Below are 25,096 nucleotides of genomic sequence, written 5' to 3'. Positions count from 1 at the left end.
TAGGTGTAAATTTCTACTTTAATTAGACAATATTATAAGGGAATAAAGCAAATAATAAAATTGCAAGTTGAATTTTCATTTTGCGAGTTGCCTCAAAATGCACTGGCAAAATTTTGCGAGTGCTCCTCAAAGTTAAATTCGAACCCTGATTTACTACACTGCACACTGTTGCCGGCAATGTGTCTTAACAATGCTTTATGGTTGTGTTATAAGAAACTGGAGTTCAAATATCTTGGCCAGGTTTGTTATCCCCCCTGCACACAGTCGGACAAACATGTAACCTCCCGCATGCTGCTTTTGTAACATTTCTACTGTTTCATTCTCTTCTGCTATCAGTTTTTATTTTTAGCTCGTCTTTTTTGTTTGAAGAGAAAAATCGAGAACTTGTTATAGCTTTGGTGTTGCCTGCGTTGGAGGCAGCATTGTCATTGTGCAAAGATTTCCATGTTGGCAATAATCCTGCTTAAAGAACTAAAAATATACACATCCATTTTTTTCATTGAAAAAAAACATACATGTGTTGCAAGACTCGTTTTTCTGACTGAAATATTCTGTCACAGATTGGCTGGGAAAAACAGATGAGGTTTTACATTGGCTGGCGATGCTCTTCTTTATTTCTGTTACAAAAGGAGTTCCATTTAATATTACAAACTCATGTTTCAATATTACAGACTCATGTTTCAATATTAAAAACTCATGTTTCAATGTTAAAAACTCATGTTTTTCTGACAATTATTTATTGTTTTTCTGTGCGTCTCCACCATCACTTTGTGTTTGTCTGTGTGTCCGTGCATTTGGAGCCTACCCGAGTCCATCACAGATCGCTCTTTGATAACATACTAGTTAACTACCAATGTTGTTAAAACTTCTCCATATTGTCACAGACTTGATGTGCAAAAACACTTACAGCCCTACCTTTAAGACCTACTATTTTTAAGTCTGCTTGGTGTATGTGTGGTTGTTACAGTTACATTGTTACGTTACAGTTTGGATGAATGAAAAACATATATACATTTATACATACAACTACCAGATATACTGACTGATAGGTGTATGTATATTATGTGCATGTAGGTGAGGGGATGTTACGGGCAGGTGTGCATCTCTCACCTAATAGGCCTTGGGGTTTGAGCTGCACCAGGGCACTTCATCAAAATGGACAATATTACTGGCTTTTACCCGGAAATTAGGCTCCCATTGACTTTAAAATACAGGCTCAGTCTACCCAGGAATAGGGTTCACATGAAATTCTAGAAGCCATAGGCTGCCCTCATTATCCAGCAAAAAGAAATAAGTGAAAACTAAACTAACATTAATAAAAAAAATGATAATTTGAAATCATATTTATTCCCGAGAAATGGATTGGACAGACAGAGCACAATGTGATGATGGAGGCACAGTCTGTCAAGTAAAAAGCATGAAAAAAATCATCTGACTTTGTGCAATTGTTATACTCCAAAAACTGGATGAAATTTATTTTTTGGTTTATTGGTATTTATTTCTTTTCAGTTCTGTCTGATCTTTAAAAACACTTTTCATCTGTAACTGAGTGCTTTTATAACATCTATTTAAACATGTGTTGAATTACATTTTACAGGACAAAAGTTGCATGGTAATATCTATAATGTGTGACAAAAGATACCAAGCATAGATTGGTTATATACATTGTAAATGTGAAGTAGTTGAAAATGTCTGTTTAAATATCAAATACATACACTATGTTAGTTAAATTATGTAGATTTTTTTGTAGAAAAATAAGCAAGCTTTACCTTGATTAGAAACATAATTTGTAACATAATGTCAAGGATATTTCTCTTGAAAAACATTCTCAATTTCAAGTTCTCAGGAAAAAAAGAAAAACAAAGTGAAAACAATTAAATATATGTTTAAACTCAACCATCATTGTTGTTGAGGTACTGTAAAGAAGAGATTATTAAGCTGTAAGCCTAAGGTAGGCAGAATGGTAGCTGGATCACAACTTCAAATTTCTGTATGCTCATGCTAGAGTCAATGCCGTTAGAAACTGTAGTTGTTGTGTGGTGAATGTTTAGAAATAGATGAATTTATTCCATTCATATTAGACAATGTTGAAAACTGGTTGAAACTAATTTCAGTTGTTTTGTTTTAATTTTCATTAAATGTTTATAAAATTGAGTTTGATGTTTGATTTGCCTATTGCTATAACATGATTTTAATTTAAAAAAAAAATGCTTTTATTATTCACTCTTATCAAATTTTGACTAAATTTATTTTCTCTTAAAAAAATGAAATAATTCAAGTCAAAATTTGAACATGTTTGAATTGGTCGTTGCTAACAAGCCATGTTTGTTGTTGTCATGGTAACACTTTTATTTTACAGAGCGTAGCGCCCCCGCCCCCAGCTCCGACAAAGGGAGATAAGAAATCTGTCCCCAACACGACCGGGGTAAATGTTTCGCCCTCACGGACTGTCCAGACCCCCTCCCATGCCTCCCCCATAACTAACCCCACCCACCACCACCACCACCCTACCCCTATTGGTGTGAGTATTGTGCCTAACCACAACCCAGGGGCTGATCAACACCACCAATCCTACCATGGAATAATGTTTGAGTTAAACTCATGTAATAGTCTGTGTTTTTTATGGTGTTTCTTATCATGTTTATATTATCATAATAATGAAAAAGGTTAGTCCTAAAACTGTTCATTATATGTTCATTATATTTTTGAGATCAGTGGTTACAATATGCTTGATTTAAACCATCTGACAATGAATTAACGAGGTTGCGAAACTTCCAAGGTAGGATGGTAATGATGATTGACCCCTGAAAATTCATATGCAACCATTACAGACTGATCAAGGAAAACAAAGTGTTTAGAAATTGTTAATTAACAAATATATGGATAACTTTGATAGATAAATACATATATTTCATAAAAGTCATACTTAAATCTTTGTGTCCGTAATGTTTGCATTTTCCGTGACTTGGGTTATCATCTTCAGTGTTAATCTTTCTGAAAACAATTCAAAAACATGAGGCCTAAAAAATAATAGGTTTGTTTCTGGTTTCATGCCCAAAACATATAGGGTAGGTAGGTCTAAAAATCTTTCTTTTAATTATCTTTTTTATTTAGCCATTCTTTTCATAAATTTCTGTTACCAAAAACTAAAGGTTTAATGCTTTAGAACATCATTTCACCCAGTATTAATATTGCTGGTATTGTTAAAAGCCTAAAAACACTTCATTTGTAACTTTTGAAAAATTGAAAAAGTATATTTTCAAGGCAATATTAGTCTAGGGTCGTGGCTAAAAATAGGATAGGTCGGGGAAACCAGAAACAAACATATTTTTATTTGTTTACGCCTGAGATGAATAAATGTTCAAATTACAAGGAAAAAACTACAATATGATGACCAAGTTTCATTGTTGGTTGTTGCATGCTGTATATGGGCTCTATATGGGATACTCGGATCCATCTTAGTTATTTTACTAATGTATTGCACGAAGATTTAAATAAATATCAAAATAATACTATCGAAACCAAAAGGCACAAAGAATTAATTAAATTTCATTTAATTTGTAATTTGTGGCCGGAATTTAGAAGGCTATCCATGGGGTGACTTTTCCATTACTGATGTTCATGGCGTTAAAGTAACATTCTCTATATTTCATGTGCACATTTCTGAAAGGGTAACATACAAATGAAGAGAAAGGGCTACTTTGTAAAGAACTTGATACTTTCTACTTTGAAAATAGTGGAAAAAAGGCAGTAGCTCCTTTTTGAAAACTTGTTGTACGGTATATTAATATGTTGGTGTGTAAAATAGCCAGATACACCATATTTTCTTGTAGAGTTCAATATATGTATATACTGTTACATTTATACTATCTTCTATCTGCATGGGGACCTCTTCTTGGTTTGTAGTCAATTATAGCTAATTCAGATTTTTTATAGAAATATATCCAATTGTAGCAAAACAATATGTATGTTTTGGATGTGCATTTATACTCGGTTCTATCCACTTAATTGTGGATGTTTTTGTTTGTTTGGGTTTGCTCACACATATCACAGGCATTTAAAATATTGGTTATGGCTTTGCATGCTGTGTGGAGTTGTTTTTGTGTGATGTATGCTTTCCCACATTAAGAATTTGTACAATAGCTAGCCCCCCTCAAATACATAAATAATCTTGAATGACTTGAATGATTAGCTTGATTATGAAACAAGCTGTGAATGCATGTCTGTTTTGTATATAATCATTTAATGTTTTTGGCTGTAACCTATGAATGTGCTTTCTTTAAGTAACAAGAATTCAAACCATGTTTTAACAATAATGTATGATGGTGTTGTTGTTAATTGCTTGATTAACTAGGCCCTGGTTCTCCCACTCCTGATATTCTGATGTATGAGAGTATATGACATGTCTGATGGGTGTATTTCCCGTTACAGGCGACCCAAGGTGGATATGACGACAAGGCTCCTCACTATCTGTGTATCCTTTCAGAAAAGAATTCAATACAATTCAATACATATATTTACACTTCTGTGGTCTTACCTCGAATGACCATATATATGTTCCTATAATTCATTATAAATATTTCGATGAATGCAACATATTTGGAACACCTCGGATACTATGACACCAACACTTTTGATCGATCAAACTTTTTCAATATTAACAGCATTTTTCTTAAAAGATTTCCTCAAAGAATTTCCTGATATAATTATGTTCTTATAGTTCTTAGATATCTGCTTAAATTAAACTGATATATTTCAAAAATTCCATTTACACTATAGACTACAGACTATTAGATATAAACTATATCCTTAACCCCCTGTCTCAGTCGTTGACAACCTGCAGCCAACAGAGATAGTGGTATCATTCTCGTCGCTGTCAAGATGGCCAGAGCCGCCAGTGCTCGTGGAGGAGAAGCGTTCACACACGAGTGTGAAGGGGGTCAAGGACAAGGTTGACGAGAAAGAGATTACCAATGTCACATCCAGCAGTGTTATGGATGGTAAGCCATGTTCATTGTTTTTGTAGGAACATTGACAAAATACTGAACAGGTTTTTTTTTAATGAAACAAAAGGGGTTAGGAAATAGCTATGGTAATCGTGGTGACATGTTGCAAAGGATAACCATTGGGGAAATGAAACACACAAAGTTAAAGATATGAGTTTCATACTACAAACATTTGTTCACTATGAAAATTGGCATACGTTTAGGAACTGTCAGTAGTGACTGGCGAGAGTATTTGTTGAATTAATTATAATATTGACTGAGAGAAGTGGACAAGAAGCTTTGGCTTCAACCTTTGGTGTACTTCTTATAATCCAACAGCATTTAAATCTGTATACTCTTTTGGCAGTATATCTGGACAGGGGGTTAACCTTCATTCATGTTACAGGATCTATCAGTGGTGAAAAGCCTGTGCCAGTTGTGGTGACGCCGGGCACACTGGTGGCGGAGCCGTACTCCTGGAAGTCCCTTGTCACTGGTCAGCCAATCCTCCGCCTGCGAACCACTGCCATCCGGGCAGCCGTTCTCTGTCTGCCTGCAGGGTATGTACTATGTCATTCATATTCCTGAACTATATTAACTACCGGATTGACTGCAAAGTTTGCATCAAAATACATAGATTGACAAAATTTCTATACAATAGGCATCCCCCTGCAAAGGGCTGCATCCTCTTTTGCCAAAAGTAGATGTTTGAAACTGTGTTTTGCAATTAAAGAGTATATTGCTCTCATAGCATTAATTCATGATGGTTGTTATTTCACTAAATGTGTTAAGGTGATGTGCTCTTGTGTAAGTCTAATAAACTGTCTGTTTTGTTCTTAAAGGGGCTGTACTCCATAACATGAAATAGCGAAAAAAAGAAAGAAGAAAATTGTCGAAAACTGACATAAACTTGGTATCGATGTGTACAATGCATTGAAACTTACTAACTGAAGTACCACATACTTTATAATCAATTTATTTTTCGCAGTTTTTTGGTATTTTTCCATTAAAAAAGATTACTAGGTTTGTCTACCTAGTAGAATTCATTCCTTGTGCGTGATTGGCTAGTCGTCGTTATCACATGATATTACTAAGTTAGGTATATAGCTGAAATATTCCAACCATTAGGGGTAAGCCTCCGTAGCTCAGTGGATATAACACTGGACAGCAATTTTGGCGACCCCGGTTCAAACCAGGTCTCCGACTCGATTTTTGTTTACATTTTGGTATTTTTTTACAATTATGATATCAAAGAGTGAAACATTTTATTAAATAATTGTCCTGAGAATCGTTACAGATAAAAAAAAAATTTGGTACCAATCTGGTGTACAGTCCCTTTAAGTTCCTAATTTCAGCAATTTCATGGCTACCATGTACGTCACTATTTTAACCTCATGTTGTTAATTTGTTTTTGCAGTCGTCATGTGTTGAAGTTCATGATGTCAGGACCCTTGGGCTACCACATACATCTATGTTCTTCCACACAATTTGTGTTTGGGGATGAAGAACAAGTCATGGCTCAACTCACGAAGGTAACAATGCTCACAGCTGTTGGAAAAATTAATTTAAAGACTTTAAGCTTGTAGATTGAAAGTCAAGATATACTGTTTATAGTCTTGGTTTCATAGGCTGCCTACTAAAAATAGATGTTGTCCAAATCATAAAATCATTTGTACAGTTTTGAGTATATATTTTGTTTATTCATGCAGGAGAGTTGCCGGTTTGTTGACAATGCAACACAGGTAATGAACTGTATCGGGAAGTGCATCAACGCATTCCAGGACCAGGAAGAGTTCAAGAAAGCATGGGCGGAGCTTACTGCCGCGCACTGTCCATACCAGTATGACAAACTGATGTCCAAACAGCAACATTTCAAGGTTTGTGGGGCCAAAATGATATATAGTCAAAATCAATTACGCTATTGTTTGGCTAATTGTTATTTTCTTTTTTGTAAAAGGATTTAAATGTTATATAACCTAGGTAGCTGCTTTTATATGCACGTAGATAGTTTGAATATATTGGCAAATGTGCATTCATTTCAAAAATGTTTGAAGTAAATAGCCAAAATTTAATTGTGGTTATCAAATGAATCTTAACAGAGAACGCATATTGATAATTTGTTGTTTTCAGATATTTGCCGAAGCCCTGTATACATGTCTGCGGAAGGTGCTACGTGACATTGCAAGCCCGGAGATGGCGTTTGCCTGGCGGGCATTTATGTTTGACGCCACCACAAAGAACATTTTTGTCAGCTCCTCAGGCAGCAGGCCAGGTAGGGTGGTGAATTTATCATAACCTCCCCCTCCCAAACACCTTGCCCTATTTTACCTATTGTTTTAATATAACAGCTTCTGTTGCTACATTGCAAAACAAAAATTCTAATTTTGTTAATGAAGATATATATGCACAATGTTAACATGTCAATTCACCTATTAAATTTGTTGTCTAACTTAAACTGTTGTTTAACTGTAAAAACGATTCATGTCAGCCGTTAAAGGTATCACAATGGCCTGGTTGTTTGTACAATTGCTAATTTTTTGTAACAATATATTAAACACATCAGAAAAGAAATTTCCATAAATATAATGATAATTTACCTTCGTTTTTTACTGATTGTACTAACAAGAAGGCCACTTTTCATAACTGTAAGGCCATTCTAGACATACTATGGCCCGCAATGTTAGTTTGTGACGATGTTGTGATGGGCTGTTGTAGCGACGGGTCACACAAGTCACAGAGGCTCGGCCAAACCCCCGGCCAACAAGAATAAACGTAAGTCTCCACGATTAGTGCGTGCATGGCTCTCACTCGCTTTATGTCTTATACAGTGGCTTTAAATACTCATCAATGCTTTATACTCTTAAAAACTTTCTTTCATTTCTTTTCATCGTTGATTTATTGCTACTTGTGTATTTATATAATTTGTCTCCATTGAAATTCATAGTCTCGCCAGTGGTCGAAATAAGTATTAGCCCGCAAGTTTTTATTTACAGGGCTTGTTCAAATTTTGAATTTCATATAGCAGGGCTTGTTACAATTCTTGTAGTGTAAGAATATAGCCTGTTTATCATTAGGTCATATTTCAATGACAGTGTTGGTTTAATCTTCTGAACCTGATTGGCTAACAGTTCGCTGTTTGGGTTGTCTTTTGTACTTTGAATGATATAGCCGAGTGTGATTCAGTTTTTAGATGTTAAAATAGTCAATTGCAATTCTTTTTCTAGTTACATATGTGAAATGTACTGTTTTCGTTCCGTACTATCAGATGGTGGTAGAAATTATTAAATTATTTCTGGCCACTATATCTTCCTTCCCTTCTTCTTATATTTGCATACTGCTTCCATGTTCTTATAAAGTCATGTACCGGTAAATGTATACGCTCTCAAGATGTCATGTTTATCGGTAATCTGTTTTATGACTATTACCTTAAGTTACATTATATACAACTGCATGCAATTGTTAATTACTAATTTCATCAACTAATTTATTAAAAAATAATAACTTTTAACAAAAAATCCTTTGTTTAATTATCTTGGCCACTATAACCAGCAGGAAAATGCCTGTATTTCTAAAAAAGTCAGAATGTTAATCTGTTATGTCCGGGATACATTATTATGTCAAATATATCAAAGCTCATCCCGATCTTTCTAAATCTGATAATCAGGCTGTTACGCAACTTATTAAGCTTAAAATTATTTTTGCAAAAAGTGATCTGAGAAATGTTTTCAGCATTGAACATACCACATGCTGCTTTGTTTAAAAAATTGAAAAACGACATCCACCCATCCACTTTATTTTTTGATTCTGGCCTCTGTGATGATTTCAGTTACGTTTTTGTTAAATGATTCCTGTCTGGTTGTAGTGGCAGTGTTGTGAGATTCACATTGTATGATATATAATGTATTGTTTTTCTCCCTGCATGCCCCCATGTAGAACCCGCAGCCCAGAACGAGGGTATGTAACCATGTATACTTAAAATATTAATACATAATTATGATAACTCCATCATTTTATCACTGGTTTGAATATTGTTATAAGGCCATCTAGGTATTGTCATGACCTTGATGTCATAACCTATGTGAAATATATTGATTCTTGGCCATAAAGACTAAACCTTTGCCAGATATTTTTAGCATTTTACTTGGGACGCATTTCTTGATGACAAGTACAGCAAGTCCCAGAACTCTGGCTGAAATGATTTTTGAGTTATGCCACCTGTTGAGTTAGTGACACTGGACTGATTGAGACATATGGATGAGCACGGACATCTGCCTGACTAATGGTGTTTGGAGCATTTGAGTTCATATTTTGAGCTGAATGATTATTGTTTAATTGAAAGTTTGATGGAAAAGAATAAACTATTTTTTAGAATGGTATATTTAAATAAATTAAATGAATGTGTATTATGCTGTATTTGTTTTATAAAAAAATAATGTAATAGTAACAAATTTTTAATAGATTAATATTCATACATTTATATATATAAATGGTACATACCTTTTTAACCCGTGCAAAAGAGACTTTAATTAAGAGTAGAATATTGGTTGAAAAAGAGTTTTTGAATTGCTGTTTCAAGAATTTTGTTAATAGCTAGGTAGTAACACCATTATGTTCATTGATGCAGGCTGATTACTGAACAGTTTTTTATTCCCTTTCCGCAGGTGAGACAGAGAAAGCCTCTTCCTCCTGGGAAAACAGGTAAGACTTGGCTGCACGCTACAAGTGGATGGTATCCAAACTCAGAATCCTAGCCAGTAATAATGATCCAATCAGAAAGGGACACAGCTATTGCATATTCTGTTATTTTACTTTTAAAAATATAGTCATAGAATGATTGTTGATTTTCAATACATGCTATGTGCAGTCTTATATAATCAGAGATAAAATAATAAGCTGAGAAACATTGATGCTGTAACTGTAGTTGTACATGAAAGTATTTACATAAGGTTTATAATATGTTCTCCTTACAGGCAACCAACCACAGAAGAGCAGGTGGCTACTGTCAAGCTACAGAAGCAGTGGAAGGGCTATTGGGTGCGGAAAATCCGTGCAGCTCGTACCGGTGGTTCAGATGAGAATGCCAAGGTGGCTGCCAACCTACAGAAGTGCTGGACCTTACTGGAACAAGCCATGGAGCCCTCGAGCCCTGAACACCCTGGGCTTTTCCTCTTTAGGTAGGGGGGCTTGTTGTTATTCATAGAGAGGGATCATGATTAAGCAGTTTGTGGATTGTTTTGATTGAAATTTAAAAGTAAATGCTTATTATTTGATTCAGTTACAATGAAATAAAGTTTGTTTTATTTCAAGAATGAAAGCTTTTTTTTGTATGTAGACACATGTTCAAGCTGGAGCCGGACATGATGGTGAAATACCCCTTCTACAAGGATGAGTGGAACAAGATTTCCTACAATGACTACAAGGGACAGTACCCCGATCAACCTCCCAACAACTGGTTTGTTATCTTCAGGTGAGTGATGGTGGGGTTGGTATGAGGATGCTAGGGGTTGGGAACTTTCAGTGTTTATCTACCATTGGGCTTTTAAATGTTAATAAGGCATAGGAAATACCTGAACGTTATATTAATCAATGGCTACAAATGGCTTTAAGAGGCAATTCACTGACTAAAGCTTAACAACTGGTTTGTTGTTTGTAGATGCAATTTATGAGACTTTGTAGCACTTTCCACCTATATTAAAATCTTCTACAACAGCTGCAAGAGCCACACAGTTCCCTGGACTGGAAGCTCAATGCCACGCATAGCCACACAGTGCCCTGGCTAACCACTCAGTTCCCCTGACTAGCCCCTTAGTCCTCAGACAGCTTGCCACACAGTGCCCTGGCTAACCACTCAGTTCCCCTGACTAGCCCCTTAGTCCTCAGACAGCTTGTTTTGGTTAAGACCAAATTTGCAAACTGGCAATCAAGCTGAAAAAACTATTTGAAAAACTCTTTGGCATACACCTTGTACAATTTCAGGCTAATTCAAAGCTTACCTAACAGTTTTTCTTTTATCATCACACAAACCTGGCTATTTTCTAAAATAGGGAGGTGTTCCACGCCTCTGAGGAGATGCTAGCGGTTCCTAAACTGTATGTTCCCATCAACACCTGCATGCTGCGCGTCATCAACAACGATACAGGGGAAGAACTACCACGTGTCTTCCAGAAGGTGGCGCCATACGTCTACAAGAAGAACAGGGTAAGTTCTGAAGTCATACATTCAATTTCAAACGTTCACACGAAAAATAAGACACTCTTTGAAGAGTGTACACTGTGTATTTTTTGCACATGAAAGCCAGAAGCATAGGAGCTGAATTATAGGGATCATTGTAAAAAAAAATGCAGGTTCATTGTTCATAAGTTTGTTAATGTTAACAACCCTGCTAATGATATCGTGGTTGAATTTTATTTTTTTACTGCTCTGAAACTTTCATGAATATGCTTGTGATTTATAATATTTCTAACACCATAAGAGACAACTGTTTCAGCTCTACTTGTTTGTTTTTTCAAATACATTAGAAAATGTTTCACCTTTAAAAGTTAACAAAGTTTTAACAATCAGCTCAATAATTCTGAGTGACAAATATTAATTATTGTACAACAATTTCACCTATAGTTTTGAAATTCATGAGAATCATTCTAAAAGTAAATACACACAATATGATATCCTTGTTTACAGAAGGGCTACACATTTGTTGCGGAGGCACGTACTACAGACCAGCCCCTACAGGCAGGCACATGGAGAATGCGCATGATTGGTTCCCTGTCCCCCCTCCCAGCCCCACCCCGGGGTGAGGTGAACAGCAGCTTCTCTGTGAAGGAGATCAGAGACTACTACATTCCCAACAGCAAAAATGTCATCTTCAGGTGAGGATAATATAGTTTCATTGGTTAAAGTATTAAGCATGTTATCTTTTTATGTAGAAACCAGTACTGAAGTCCATTTTAAGAACTCTGAGAAAGTACCCCTTTTTGGGATCAAACCAACAACCTCTTGGATAAGAGGTAAAGACACCTATACCACTCTAGAATTATAATTTATTCAACTTATAATTTAGGTAGTGTCATTGATAATGCGATATCCAAGATAGTTTATTGAGCACTGAGTTCATTTAGATATGGTTGTAATTATCAGAACCATTCTCCTTGCATTAAGGTACCAAGTGATGTAGGCAGGGTCTACACATCAAAACTGGTTGTGCTGAACAACATTGATACAAATAGTATCATAAGAAGTATGCAGTAACCTTTAATAATGCACATGCAGGTATGCCGTGAAGGTGAGCGAGGACCATCTGACGAGCATCCAGGTGAACACATCGAAGGGTGACGTACACATCAAGCTGGTCGTATTGAACAATGAAGAGGAAGTAGCGAGCACACTGGGGAAGGGTCATGCTGTCATCCCGGCATTCACCTTCCTCAAGGACATCAACCCAGATGAGGAACCGAAACGCTCAACCTCACGTTCATGTAAGTAATACCCGGGTTGGCCTTTATTTTTAGTTTTTAACGTTTAACCTCACTTTTATTTAAGTGATACCTGAGTTGGCCTCAATGTTTAGTTTCTAACGTTTCAACCTCACACTCCTGTAAGTGATACCCGGGTTGGCCTCAATGTTTAGTTTCTAACGTTCAACCTCACGCTCCTGTAAGTGATACCCAGGTGGTCCTCTATGTTTAGTTTCTAACGTTCAACCTCAGGCTCCTGTAAGTGATACCCGGGTGGTCCTCTGTTTAGTTTCTAACGTTCAACCTCACGCTCCTGTAAGTGATACTCGGGTGGTCCTCTATGTTTAGTTTCTAACGTTCAACCTCACGCTCCTGTAAGTGATACCCAGGTTGGCCTCAATGATTAGTTTCTAACATTCAACCTCACGCTCCTGTAAGTGATACCCGGGTTGGCCTCCATGTTTAGTTTCTAACGTTCAACCTCACGCTGCTGTAAGTGATACCCTGGTTGGCCTTCATGTTTAGTTTCTAACGTTCAACCTCACTCTCCTGTAAGTGATACCTGGGTTGGCCTCCATGTTTAGTTTCTAACGTTCAACCTCACTCTCCTGTAAGTGATACCTGGGTTGGCCTCCATGTTTAGTTTCTATGTTCAACCTCATGTTCCTGTAAGTGATACCCAGGTTGGCCTCAATGTTTAGTTTCTAACGTTCAACCTCACTCTCCTGTAAGTGATACCCAGGTGGTCCTCTATGTTTAGTTTCTAACGTTCAACCTCACTCTCCTGTAAGTGATACCTGGGTTGGCCTCAATGTTTAGTTTCTAACGTTCAACCTTACGCTCCTGTAAGTGATACCTTGGTTGGCCTCAATGTTTAGCTTCTACGTTCAACCTCATGCTCCTGTAAGTGATACCCGGGTGGTCCTCTATGTTTAGTTTCTAACGTTCAACCTCACGCTCCTGTAAGTGATACCTTGGTTGGCCTCAATGTTTAGCTTCTACGTTCAACCTCACTCTCCTGTAAGTGATACCTGGGTTGGCCTCAATGTTTAGTTTCTAACGTTCAACCTCACACTCCTGTAAGTGATACCTTGGTTGGCCTCAATGTTTAGATTCTACGTTCAACCTCACGCTCCTGTAAGTGATACCTTGGTTGGCCTCAATGTTTAGATTCTACGTTCAACCTCACGCTCCTGTAAGTGATACCTTGGTTGGCCTCAATGTTTAGATTCTACGTTCAACCTCACGCTCCTGTAAGTGATACCTTGGTTGGCCTCAATGTTTAGATTCTACGTTCAACCTCACGCTCCTGTAAGTGATACCTTGGTTGGCCTCAATGTTTAGATTCTACGTTCAACCTCACGCTCCTGTAAGTGATACCTTGGTTGGCCTCAATGTTTAGATTCTACGTTTAACCTCACGCTCCTGTAAGGGATACCTGGGTTGGCCTCAATGTTTAGATTCTACGTTCAACCTCACGCTCCTGTAAGTGATACCTTGGTTGGCCTCAATGTTTAGATTCTACGTTCAACCTTACGCTCCTGTAAGTGATACCCGGGTGGTCCTCTATGTTTAGTTTCTAACGTTCAACCTCATGCTCCTGTAAGTGAATCCTTGGTTGGCCTCAATGTTTAGCTTCTACATTCAACCTCATGCTCCTGTAAGTGATACCTTGGTTGGCCTCAATGTTTAGATTCTACGTTCAACCTCACGCTCCTGTAAGTGATACCCGGGTGGTCCTCTATGTTTAGTTTCTAACGTTCAACCTCACGCTCCTGTAAGTGATACCTGGGTTGGCCTCTATGTTTAGTTTCTACGTTCAACCTCACGCTCCTGTAAGTGATACCCAGGTTGGCCTCAATGTTTAGTTTCTAACGTTCAACCTCACGCTCCTGTAAGTGATACCCAGGTTGGACTCAATGTTTAGTTTCTAACGTTCAACCTCACGCTCCTGTAAGTGATACCTTGGTTGGCCTCAATGTTTAGCTTCTACGTTCAACCTCATGCTCCTGTAAGTGATACCCGGGTGGTCCTCTATGTTTAGTTTCTAATGTTCAACCTCACGCTCCTGTAAGTGATACCTTGGTTGGCCTCAATGTTTAGCTTCTAAGTTCAACCTCATGCTCCTGTAAGTGATACCCGGGTGGTCCTCTATGTTTAGTTTCTAATGTTCAACCTCACGCTCCTGTAAGTGATACCGTGGTTGGCCTCAATGTTTAGCTTCTACGTTCAACCTCACTCTCCTGTAAGTGATACCTTGGTTGGCCTCAATGTTTAGATTCTACGTTCAACCTCACGCTCCTGTAAGTGATACCTTGGTTGGCCTCAATGTTTAGATTCTACGTTCAACCTCACGCTCCTGTAAGTGATACCTTGGTTGGCCTCAATGTTTAGATTCTACGTTCAACCTCACGCTCCTGTAAGTGATACCTTGGTTGGCCTCAATGTTTAGATTCTACGTTCAACCTCATGCTCCTGTAAGTGATACCTGGGTTGGCCTCAATGTTTAGATTCTACGTTCAACCTCACGCTCCTGTAAGTGATACCTTGGTTGGCCTCAATGTTTAGATTCTACGTTCAACCTTACGCTCCTGTAAGTGATACCCGGGTGGTCCTCTATGTTTAGTTTCTAACGTTCAACCTCATGCTCCTGTAAGTGAATCCTTGGTTGGCCTCAATGTTTAGCTTCTACATTCAACCTCATGCTCCTGTAAGTGATACCTTGGTTGGCCTCAATGTTTAGATTCTACGTTCAACCTCACGCTCCTGTAAGTGATACCCGGGTGGTCCTCTATGTTTAGTTTCTAACGTTCAACCTCACGCTCCTGTAAGTGATACCTGGGTTGGCCTCTATGTTTAGTTTCTACGTTCAACCTCACGCTCCTGTAAGTGATACCCAGGTTGGCCTCAATGTTTAGTTTCTAACGTTCAACCTCACGCTCCTGTAAGTGATACCCAGGTTGGACTCAATGTTTAGTTTCTAACGTTCAACCTCACACTCCTGTAAGTGATACCCAGGTTGGCCTCAATGTTTAGTTTCTACATTCAACCTCACGCTCCTATAAGTGATACCTTGGTTGGCCTCAATGTTTAGTTTCTAACGTTCAACCTCATGCTCCTGTAAGTGATACCTGGGTTGGACTCAATGTTTAGTTTCTACGTTCAACCTCATGCTCCTATAAGTGATACCCAGGTTGGACTCATGTTTAGTTTCTACGTTCAACCTCATGCTCCTATAAGTGATACCCAGGTTGGACTCAATGTTTAGTTTCTACGTTCAACCTCACACTCCTATAAGTGATACCCAGGTTAGCCTCCATGTTTAGTTTCTACATTCAACCTCACGCTCCTATAAGTGATACCCAGGTTGGACTCGATGTTTAGTTTCTACGTTCAACCTCTTGCTCCTATATGTGATACCCGGGTTGGCCTCAATGTTTAGTTTCTACGTTCAACCTCACGCTCCTGTTAGTGATACTCAGGTTGGCCTCCATGCTTAGTTTCTACGTTCAACCTCATGCTCCTGTAAGTGATACCCGGGTTGGCCTCAATGTTTAGTTTCACTCTTCTTGGATATTTATGGCTATGGAAGTTCTGCTTTTACTAGAAATCCATTTATTGAGATTTTGAAGTACAGTGTGTGTTATCAAATTAATGTTTCTTATTTCAGTGTCCACTGATAATTGTAAGGCTGTATCACAAACTGTTGTAGGGGCTAGCTATTTATATTAAGCATTTGGTCTTGGGGTTTTGAATGCTTTGTGTTTGCATGTATCCATTTTTTAAATGTGTAGATATTGTTTTTATGTTGTTGGCAGTAAATACAATTCTTTAGGAATGTTTTATTTCTAGAGTTAAGCATGTAGTGTTGTACCATACTTCTGTTTGCAAATAAAGTTAGCAAAACAAGCTTGTCAATCAGTGAAACACGATCTAAGCGCCATTTCGCACTGAAAAGAACGCCTAAGTGGTGGCTTGGGGCAGTAGTTTTTGTGACTGCGTGATTTCTGTGAGCTTTATTAAAAACCGCGATCAAATTGGCTAGTTGCAATTTAAACTGTAAATGGATGGATGCTTTGCAGGGAAACAAGATTCAATTCGAAACTCATTTGGTGGTTCTGAGCGGAGCAAAATTCATGATCATTCGATCATTCAAATCCTTTTAGAGTTCAGGCTTATGCCTCCACCAATGCCGGATAGATTCACGTTAAATAATTTAGAACATCTTACAAAAAATCCATTTAGTAACAACAACAACCGCCAAATTTCCTTTGAATCATTGATTGGTTTACTAAGTTAGTTATTTAGAAGCGTGTGCATGTGCACTTCCACTGGCTAATATAAAGGCATTCGTGGGGCATTTCCTGCTGAACACTAAGAAAGTTAGCATTTATTTTTGACAAATGGTCTCGACAAATAGACAAAAAAATAAACACCAACTATCACATAATTACTTTATGTGCCAACAGTAGTAACATAGTCTTGATGGATAACTATTTCAAAAGATTTTCAAGATAAATAAATGGTTTGCTTTTAAAGATGTATCATATTATTTTTTTATGATAAAAATTACGCAATGCTTAAATTCCAGATTTACAGATTTGTTCAGTCTAACCTGTATTGCTATACTCTAAGCTTTTAGCAAGTTTGCTTGCTACTTCGGGTTTTAGCTTTTTACAAAGGTTCCCAGATAGGGGAGCATATTTGCGATAAAATGCTAGCAAAACCATTTGTGGATTGGATTATACCGTAATTGTCATGTAATAATCACATGATAATGTTTAACCTTAAATTCTTTCTTAAAGAACAATGAACAACAGATATAAATTAATTCAGTGTTATATAATTAACTACAATTTTGAATTAATTCTGAGTTTTCGAGAACATTTGTTTAACATGGTTATTTGCTGGTGTTTACCATGGTTATTTGCTCATGTTTATCATGGTTATATGCTCTTGTTGATCATGGTTATGTGCTTGTGTTTCCATGGTTATGTGCTCGTGTTTCAGCCAACAAGGGTGACAGTAAAGGGAAGAAGGGGAAGCGAGGGGGCTCGGGCAAGAGTAATGATGGCAGAGGATCGGTACGTATTCTTGTCTTTCATAGTTTGTGTTGTATCAACTATCAGAGCTGCCTCATTGACATGGTGTTCATTTTTCACATTATACGTTATACTGTAGATTGGTAAAATTTTGCAAAGCTTTAATATTAGCAAATTGATCAGGTTGCCAATTTAAATGATGCTGTCATAAAAATAGCAAAAAAGTAACACACGAAACTAATGCAGCCTACAGAAGCTTTCTCTTAATAATTTTGACATTTAAGAATTTATTTAGGTATAACTTGTATCCCTGTCTGTTAATCAATACACATTTATAAAATAACACTCACTGAGATTGTCAAATATCCAAATCTAACTTTTGTCTTTTGTTGAAATTAAAAGAACGCATTAACAGAATATATATATCATTTAAATGTATAAGCGTGATATCATTGTTTTTGCATCATGGTGATTAAAATACTTCAAGTGGCAGTTCAAACTGGATAAAGTAGCTCATGAAATAACATTTAACCTAGCAAAGATGATGGTATATTTGGAACATTGTAATGATACACTATTTTGTGATACGGCCCATTTGCAGGCATCTAGAGACTCGGCTAAAAGCCCACGGGTGAGCTCCATGTTTAGATAACAATGTCTATGTAACTACATGTATGCATGTCATTACATGTACAATTTTATATAGAGAGATATGTTTTGTATTCTCATTATGATCAGAGCTTTTTTTCTTCCATGAAAGTGTATATATACCTAATGTTATCTTCCATAAAGGTGTATATATACCTTATGTACTGCTAGATAGCACAGTCTCTTGTAAGGCATTCACATGTGATAGAATTATCTGTTGTGACATTGATGCAGGTCTCGGAAACGGATATACTGTTTAATTTATATTCTTATCATTGTCATTAAATATTTATGTTAATGTTCTTGGTCTGTCTAATGTCTTTGCATTTTTCTTAGAGTTATCACAATACAAATATATTGATTCTTCATCACCTGCTTTAAGGCGTTGCAAAACCACTTTAATTGTTGTTCAAGATTATTCACTCGCTCATCGCATGCTACCCCTTTGCTTCAAATTATATCAATGAATATATCAGCTGTAGAAGTTCATTTAGCTGCTAGAATAAAGATATAATTGTTATATAGCATACAAACAAAATGTAACTGTACGTACACAATTGCCCAACTGTACATAAACCATGCCATACTGTACATAAACCATGCCCTACTGTACATAAACCATGCCCTACTGTCCCTGTTCAGTCTAACCCAACTGGCACAGCGGGACGCAGAAGAAAGGTAAAGCTTATGCACTATTGGGTAGCAGATTTTAGAAACGGTCCCAAGACTTATGAAATTCATGTGTTATAACTGTTGCTCTGTGCTTCTGGTGATGGTTGGGAGTGCAGCTGTGATGTTCAAATTGTCTTTCTACAGGATGAATTTACAGGCTATTCTTGCATAACATTACAATTAATGTGATCTCATGTGGTATATGAGGGCAGTGTTAGTGTTTCCATGCTCTGGGTGTTCGGATATATGGTTCTTGTAGATGATGTACTTACTAAAACTGATTGAAGTGGTGGAAATAACTGTTTGACATGTTGTTTTGGTTCAGTTTATTATTGGTTGAATATACCATGTTGTCATCTTTGATTGTAAAACTATTTATTAGCACTAGAATTAAAAATGTCAAGATTATTTAGTTCACACTCAAATCAGTCAATATCATCATGGACTTAAAATGCATTTCATAGAACATTTCTACAAGTACTCAAGTTATATTTTGATGTTCATCTGCTGGCCTATTTCAGACCCCACCATCTAGGGAAAGCCCAAGGGTAAATAGTTTTGAACTGAAATTTACTTGTGTCTAACATAAAGCATCCTTTCACATGATTTAAAAAACATATATATTTATAACAATATCTGATTTAGGCTATGGACTTTGCTGCATTACAGATTGGACGTTTTTCATACAATTTAAATAATTAATTTAAATAATTCAGCATTCCTGGGTCAAATTTATTGTAATTTTCTTATAAAAATATTACTTATTTGGACATTAAAGACCTGAGAAAGCACAATTGATTAACCAATTAGGCTCACTTACCCAATAATGCTTAGAGTTATTGACTAGAATCTTAAACAATGCTTATTGGTAAAAATAATATCATTGTAAATGAAATGTAGAAAACCAATTGCAAAAATGCAACTGTGGTTTCCTATGATCCGAATCAATATATTTGTGATAAAGCAATCAAAGAATACATTGAGTAAATGTTAAGTGTAAATTAAGAAAACCAGGATTTTAGGTGATAATCGGAGCCGAGTATTTTAGTTTATACAAAACTTGAGATTTATTGAAAGGGTTAACATTGCTGGGCAATTTACTGTATGGATCAGCAAAACTTTGTGCTTTATATGTGTGAAACTAAAAATAGATCTTTTGGGCTTATATATCCAGAAATTGAAAACATAAATTTTATACATGTACCTACATTAACTTGACTGGGGATTTTTTTTTTTCTTTGATGATATTTTATTCTATCTCTTTTTTATTGAACAGTTATTTGAGAATGTTGAAAGTGTGCTTTTCTGTTTAAGTTCTATTAAATTTGTGTTACCTGATTTGGTTGATAAGAATGTTTTAGTTTGTGGTCAAAATTGACCAATTTTGCCAGGAAAGGTATTGTTTATAGTAGACGTTTGTCATGTAGAATAACATGTCAGTAGGTTTGAAAGATCTTTAATAACCTTACAACTAAACCCTAGAATATTTTTTGTTAACAATTCCTGAGCATACAAATGAAATTAGACCATGTCGACATTGTCTGTCACAGTAAAAGTAACAAAACAGCCGTTTTATTTGATGTTTCCAGGCTAGCTTTAAGTCTGAGTGTTTGTTTTTCAGAAAAAGTCCAAGACAAGTTGTCATATAGAACAACACGCTAATCAACTTTGATGAATTCAGGTCGTCTGTAGCCTCACTGAATGTCAAGAGTCATTTAGACAAATATTATTCCCGTTATTATAGGAAGTAGAGAGTCATTTGCTTCTTGGCTTTAAGATATTGTTTTGAAGCTGTATGAATATGTTACCCATTCATCAAAGCATTGGTTCATCAGTGATGGACATAGAGCACTTTAACACTCTCCCACTTTTTGCCACACGGTACAGCATTGGTGTATAATGTACCTTCTTTGTGTTGCAGCGGAGCAGCCAGGTGGACCACGTGTCAGATGGGGGGCTCAGTGATGGCGACCTTGAGGACAGAGACCTTCGTGTGCGTACCGTCAACCTAATGCAACAACTCAATATCTGCTTCTATTTATATATGCACTTTTTGAGTTGTTGCTCTTTGATCACAGTACATACTATTGTTAACTGGATGTGAAAGACTTAGTCATAAATAAACCTGGTGTCATATAGCTGAGGACATCACATAAAATCATGAAAAATATTTATCAAACATCTGAAGCAGCTATTTTTAACATGCTCTAATTAAACAATCTGTAGATTGGTTAATTACTGTACATTTACTATTAATTTTTGGTTTGGCTCCCAAATTTTAGAAAGAAGAAGTAAGAAATCATCCAAATATTGAAAACATTACATGCCGTAAGTGTATGTTTGGCAGAGATTCATATTATATGTGTTATATCAATTTCAGCCACACAAATACATCATTGAAGCGCAGGTGTTGAAGGAAAGCTGGCCCCTCTCAGAGGCCGCATGGAACTTTGTACAGATGCTCAAAGAAATGGAGAAAAATGAACTTAAAGGTCGGTTATTTTACAACGATTATCTGGTTTAGATAGTTTGGATTTCAATGAAGGGTTGCTTAGAAAATTCCAACAATTGGTATTTTTTTTATCTTCTATCTGTCAGAGTGTTAAAAAGCTAAGAAGTTTTATTCAATCAACATGTTCATTTTTCAAACAAGCAGAGCCTACACCAGTGCCGACTTTAATTAAACATGGTCTAGGAGCCTTTTTGCTGTATCATATCCATAATTTTCAAAGATTTAAACACTGATTTTGACTAATGTTTCAATCTCTAATAAGTGCTTTAGTTTTATTTACAATCAGATTGACAATACAATATCCTTTGTATCAATTTCTTTACAGTGGCATTTAAGGAAAAGGCATTAGATGAACCACCAAAGACAGAAAAGGCTCCCGCTGCCACAGACAAAGGCAAAGCAGGAAAAGGTGGGAAGGCTGGGAAAGACAAGGGGAAAGACAAGGATGGAAAGGGGTCACGACCCCCTTCACAGCAGTTTGACCTCATGAAGCCACACTGGACTCTCAGATTTGTCAGCGATGCTAATGCAGTGGTGAGTGAATGGCATTTGGTCATCTTTTATCAATTTATTAAATCATTGAATGAACCTTAAATTTGAATAGATACCTGTTTTTCTCTCACAGAGTTTTGGGGCTTTGTGGACAGCAAAAATAAGAGTGGTGAAAAGCAGAAATCATAATAGAGTTTGTTGACTTTTATTTTAGTAAGTTGAATAATGAAAGTGAGTGGGATCAATTTATGCTGCTCCTAAAAGCCAACTATAATTTTTACTTGAGTTTATAACAAAGAAGTAACCACATTTGTCTCATTATAGGATGATGTTGAAGTGAAGAAGGACACAGAACGGGCAGATGAAATACGAGCTCTCAAGAAGGCCTGGGAGGATGCCGAGCCCGGTAGAGCTGCCAAGGTAAGCAAGGCATTGGGTTGTTGCAGTTTTTGAAGGCTGTTTGTTGGTGTGTGTTGTACATTAATTCAGCTGCCTAAGAATTAATACAAGTCCACAAGGTCTGAAAAAGTAAACTTTCAAAAACTTTGTAAATACAGCGTCTATCATTTACCAATAAAAATTCTCAGATTTAAGCTCAAAACTTGTATTCAATCAGGCCTTAACATTTATATATGTGGCTTATCATTCCCCAGGCAATGCAGTCAAGACTGAAGTACCTGAAAGAGCACACAATCAAGCTGGGTGGAGACGATGAAGGCGAGGGAGCCCAGGGTGAAGGGGAGGGTGGAGACACAAATCTTGACATGCCCCCTCAAACCCCGGGCTCATTCCTGGGTGACGATGAAGGAGCTCTCAGCCTGGAACCCCCACCCCCTCCACAACCCAAGGAGTTGCTACAGCCTGTCGATATCACACCCTTCCTCAGGTAAGCTACGAGTATAATATTTAATTATTTTAAGCTCTTAACTCTCCGTAAATGTATTTTTTTGTACATGTTATACAGCATTGTTTTATATATTTATTCCTTTTTTATTTTAAATGGCAATGTGTTCTTTTAATGCTGAAATTCAAAGTTTATCATCTTTCAATAAAGAACTTTAAAAAGTTCGGTGAATCTTAAGAAGCCATTTGTCTAATGTACAATGTAGAGGCTGCAATTCTTGACCTCTTAAATCCTCCATCCTACCAGGAGAACATGCGAGAAGCCTCGTTATCTTGACGAGGAAGAGATGCAGCGTAAATTAGTGGAGCAGCAACAGCAGATTGCGGAGTACAAGACGTTCAGACAGTCGGTGGAGGAGTGGCGAAAACAAGATCGCGAGCTACGCAACAACACCAAAGAGAAACAGATCCTCGAGTGTGAAGAACTACAGGTAAAGAAACAAACAACGAAAACACTAAAAAATGTTGATGGAATTAAGTTTTGTGATTGGTTATATATAGACATAGGTATGTTACAGTATGTTAAGCATAAGTTTATCGCTTTCCTCTCAAACTAGAACTTACAGTTATCAAAACAAGAGAAAATATCTATTTATGATATTATTTCCAAACAAATTGACTTTTTTATCTGGATATAAAGTGAATCCATTAAAATTGAAAATCAAGCTAGAGTGCTATTATTCCTTTAAAAGAAATGCCTTGAATAAATAGTAAATCTACATGTATGGCGATTCTTCCCTGCAGGCTATGCTGGATGATGCACGGAAATCAGTGAACGAGCCGCGCGAAGCATTCCGCCAGCGTTATTTGGAGGCAGAACGCAAACGTCTTGAGGAAATTGAAGCTGCAGAGGCAAAACTGCGCGCCGATGCTGAGGTCAAATCACCCAAGGGCAAGAAAGGCAGTGCCAAAGGAAAGAAAAGCCCATCCGCTAAGAAGAAGAAATAATGATGGTGGATGAATAGAGACTTATGGAAATGTAATGCGTGTTTAGATTACAGGATTGTGTTGATATAGTATTATTTATTACTCTGATTGTGCTCCATTTAGTATTGGTTATGATTTTATGAAATATATACTACTTCTGTGTGATAATTTTTGTCATGGAACATTAGGGTTTATGAGCAAAATTAATGTTATGTGATATTTTTTTATAACTTGTGTCTGTGATATTTTGAATGAATTATTTATGTATTGTTGTTTGCCATACATGTATTTATTTTCTTTATTGGAAATAACCATAATATATACTGTGGTGATCAAAAAAGAATTTCTTTGTTTAATAATATATCCGTCCAAAACTTTGTTGACACTTATACATGTGATATCTTCAGAGGCTTAAATTAGTAAAATTACGCATACATGTACTGTTATACACTAGTGAGGTTTACTTGATGCTGTATGAATGAAATGGAATTTATATTTTTCGAAGTCTATGATTTTAATGTTACTTTTTGAAATAAAGGTAAAAAGTACTGTTATCTTCCTGTTGTGGTTACAATGCGGGCCATAATTATGTGGTTAGGTTGTCATTAAATCTACCTTACAACAATTCAAATGTTGACTTTCCTGAAGGACTAGCTTAACATTAAAGGTAAGGTTTATTTAACGTCTCAATGATGAAAATACAATGTACAACTGTATCTAAGCAACAAACATGTCTAGTTTAAAATGATTTTTTTTTCATGTATATGTCTTATATTATATGAGAAAGGAGTTACCGGTCAAACAGGGAGCCATTTACCAACCATTCCTTAATGATAACCAGTACTAATCATCAATCATGCTCCGAGTGGGGATTGAACCCAGGACCCTCTTATCAAGAGTATGATACGTTTTCCAATAGCACCACAGATGTACATTTAACATGAAAAAAAACAAACATCCAGAGAACAAACCCTCTGGATGTTTAATATTTGGGCGCTCTCAAGCCATCCAGAAATGATAATGATTAATTGATTTGTTGAAAGTCCAATTATCTAACCATTTCAGTTTGGGGTAGGGTAACTGCAAACACTAACAAATATTTTAATGACTTATAAACAAAAATGACAGCATTAAACTTCAGTGAATGTATTAATGATCTGGGCAGATATTCATTTCACGTTACCATGGTTACCCCTGTTTGACCGGTAACTCCTTTCCCGAACAGTTTACGACACTTAGCCAAATTTTAAGAAAAGTATTATGTTTATACAACATAAATTGAATAAAAAACAATGTATTTTGAATAGGATGTATTTTGAATAGGATTAAGTTATTATATTAGGTTATGTGACCAGTGAGATACCTAATACTTACAAGCTCAGCTCTTAACCTTTAAGCAGAATAAAGGTGAAGGTTGCACCTAAACCTAGAGCACTTGGATTGAATGACTTGTTGGGGGTTTCT

General features: G+C 36.6%; 1 protein-coding gene across 8 annotated transcripts in view; it reads left to right on the top strand.

The window, feature by feature from the left end:
- Positions 1–24,181, top strand: part of LOC128237037 (androglobin-like) — a 105,562-nt gene extending 81,381 nt beyond the window's left edge. For all 8 annotated transcript variants that reach the window (XM_052952216.1, XM_052952215.1, XM_052952221.1 and 5 more), the window contains 28 exons: positions 214–240; positions 2,360–2,521; positions 4,432–4,474; positions 4,827–5,000; positions 5,392–5,545; positions 6,403–6,517; positions 6,695–6,862; positions 7,116–7,257; positions 7,701–7,757; positions 8,919–8,939; positions 9,647–9,683; positions 9,956–10,159; positions 10,318–10,452; positions 11,030–11,183; positions 11,664–11,851; positions 12,252–12,457; positions 16,107–16,121; positions 17,447–17,520; positions 18,080–18,109; positions 18,769–18,804; positions 19,320–19,346; positions 20,720–20,791; positions 21,179–21,290; positions 21,636–21,844; positions 22,127–22,222; positions 22,456–22,688; positions 22,953–23,136; positions 23,450–24,181. In XM_052952216.1, coding sequence (XP_052808176.1) covers positions 214–240; positions 2,360–2,521; positions 4,432–4,474; positions 4,827–5,000; positions 5,392–5,545; positions 6,403–6,517; positions 6,695–6,862; positions 7,116–7,257; positions 7,701–7,757; positions 8,919–8,939; positions 9,647–9,683; positions 9,956–10,159; positions 10,318–10,452; positions 11,030–11,183; positions 11,664–11,851; positions 12,252–12,457; positions 16,107–16,121; positions 17,447–17,520; positions 18,080–18,109; positions 18,769–18,804; positions 19,320–19,346; positions 20,720–20,791; positions 21,179–21,290; positions 21,636–21,844; positions 22,127–22,222; positions 22,456–22,688; positions 22,953–23,136; positions 23,450–23,653 — 3,279 coding nt within the window. In that variant the 3' untranslated portion in view covers positions 23,654–24,181. The remainder of the gene's footprint in view (positions 1–213; positions 241–2,359; positions 2,522–4,431; positions 4,475–4,826; positions 5,001–5,391; positions 5,546–6,402; positions 6,518–6,694; positions 6,863–7,115; positions 7,258–7,700; positions 7,758–8,918; positions 8,940–9,646; positions 9,684–9,955; positions 10,160–10,317; positions 10,453–11,029; positions 11,184–11,663; positions 11,852–12,251; positions 12,458–16,106; positions 16,122–17,446; positions 17,521–18,079; positions 18,110–18,768; positions 18,805–19,319; positions 19,347–20,719; positions 20,792–21,178; positions 21,291–21,635; positions 21,845–22,126; positions 22,223–22,455; positions 22,689–22,952; positions 23,137–23,449) is intronic.
- Positions 24,182–25,096: the final 915 nt, after the last annotated feature.

This window comes from Mya arenaria, chromosome 6, assembly GCF_026914265.1.
Source record: "Mya arenaria isolate MELC-2E11 chromosome 6, ASM2691426v1".
NCBI lineage: Eukaryota > Metazoa > Mollusca > Bivalvia > Myida > Myidae > Mya > Mya arenaria.
Note: the sequence above shows the minus strand (reverse complement) of the source record. Positions and strands in the feature narration are given on the sequence as shown.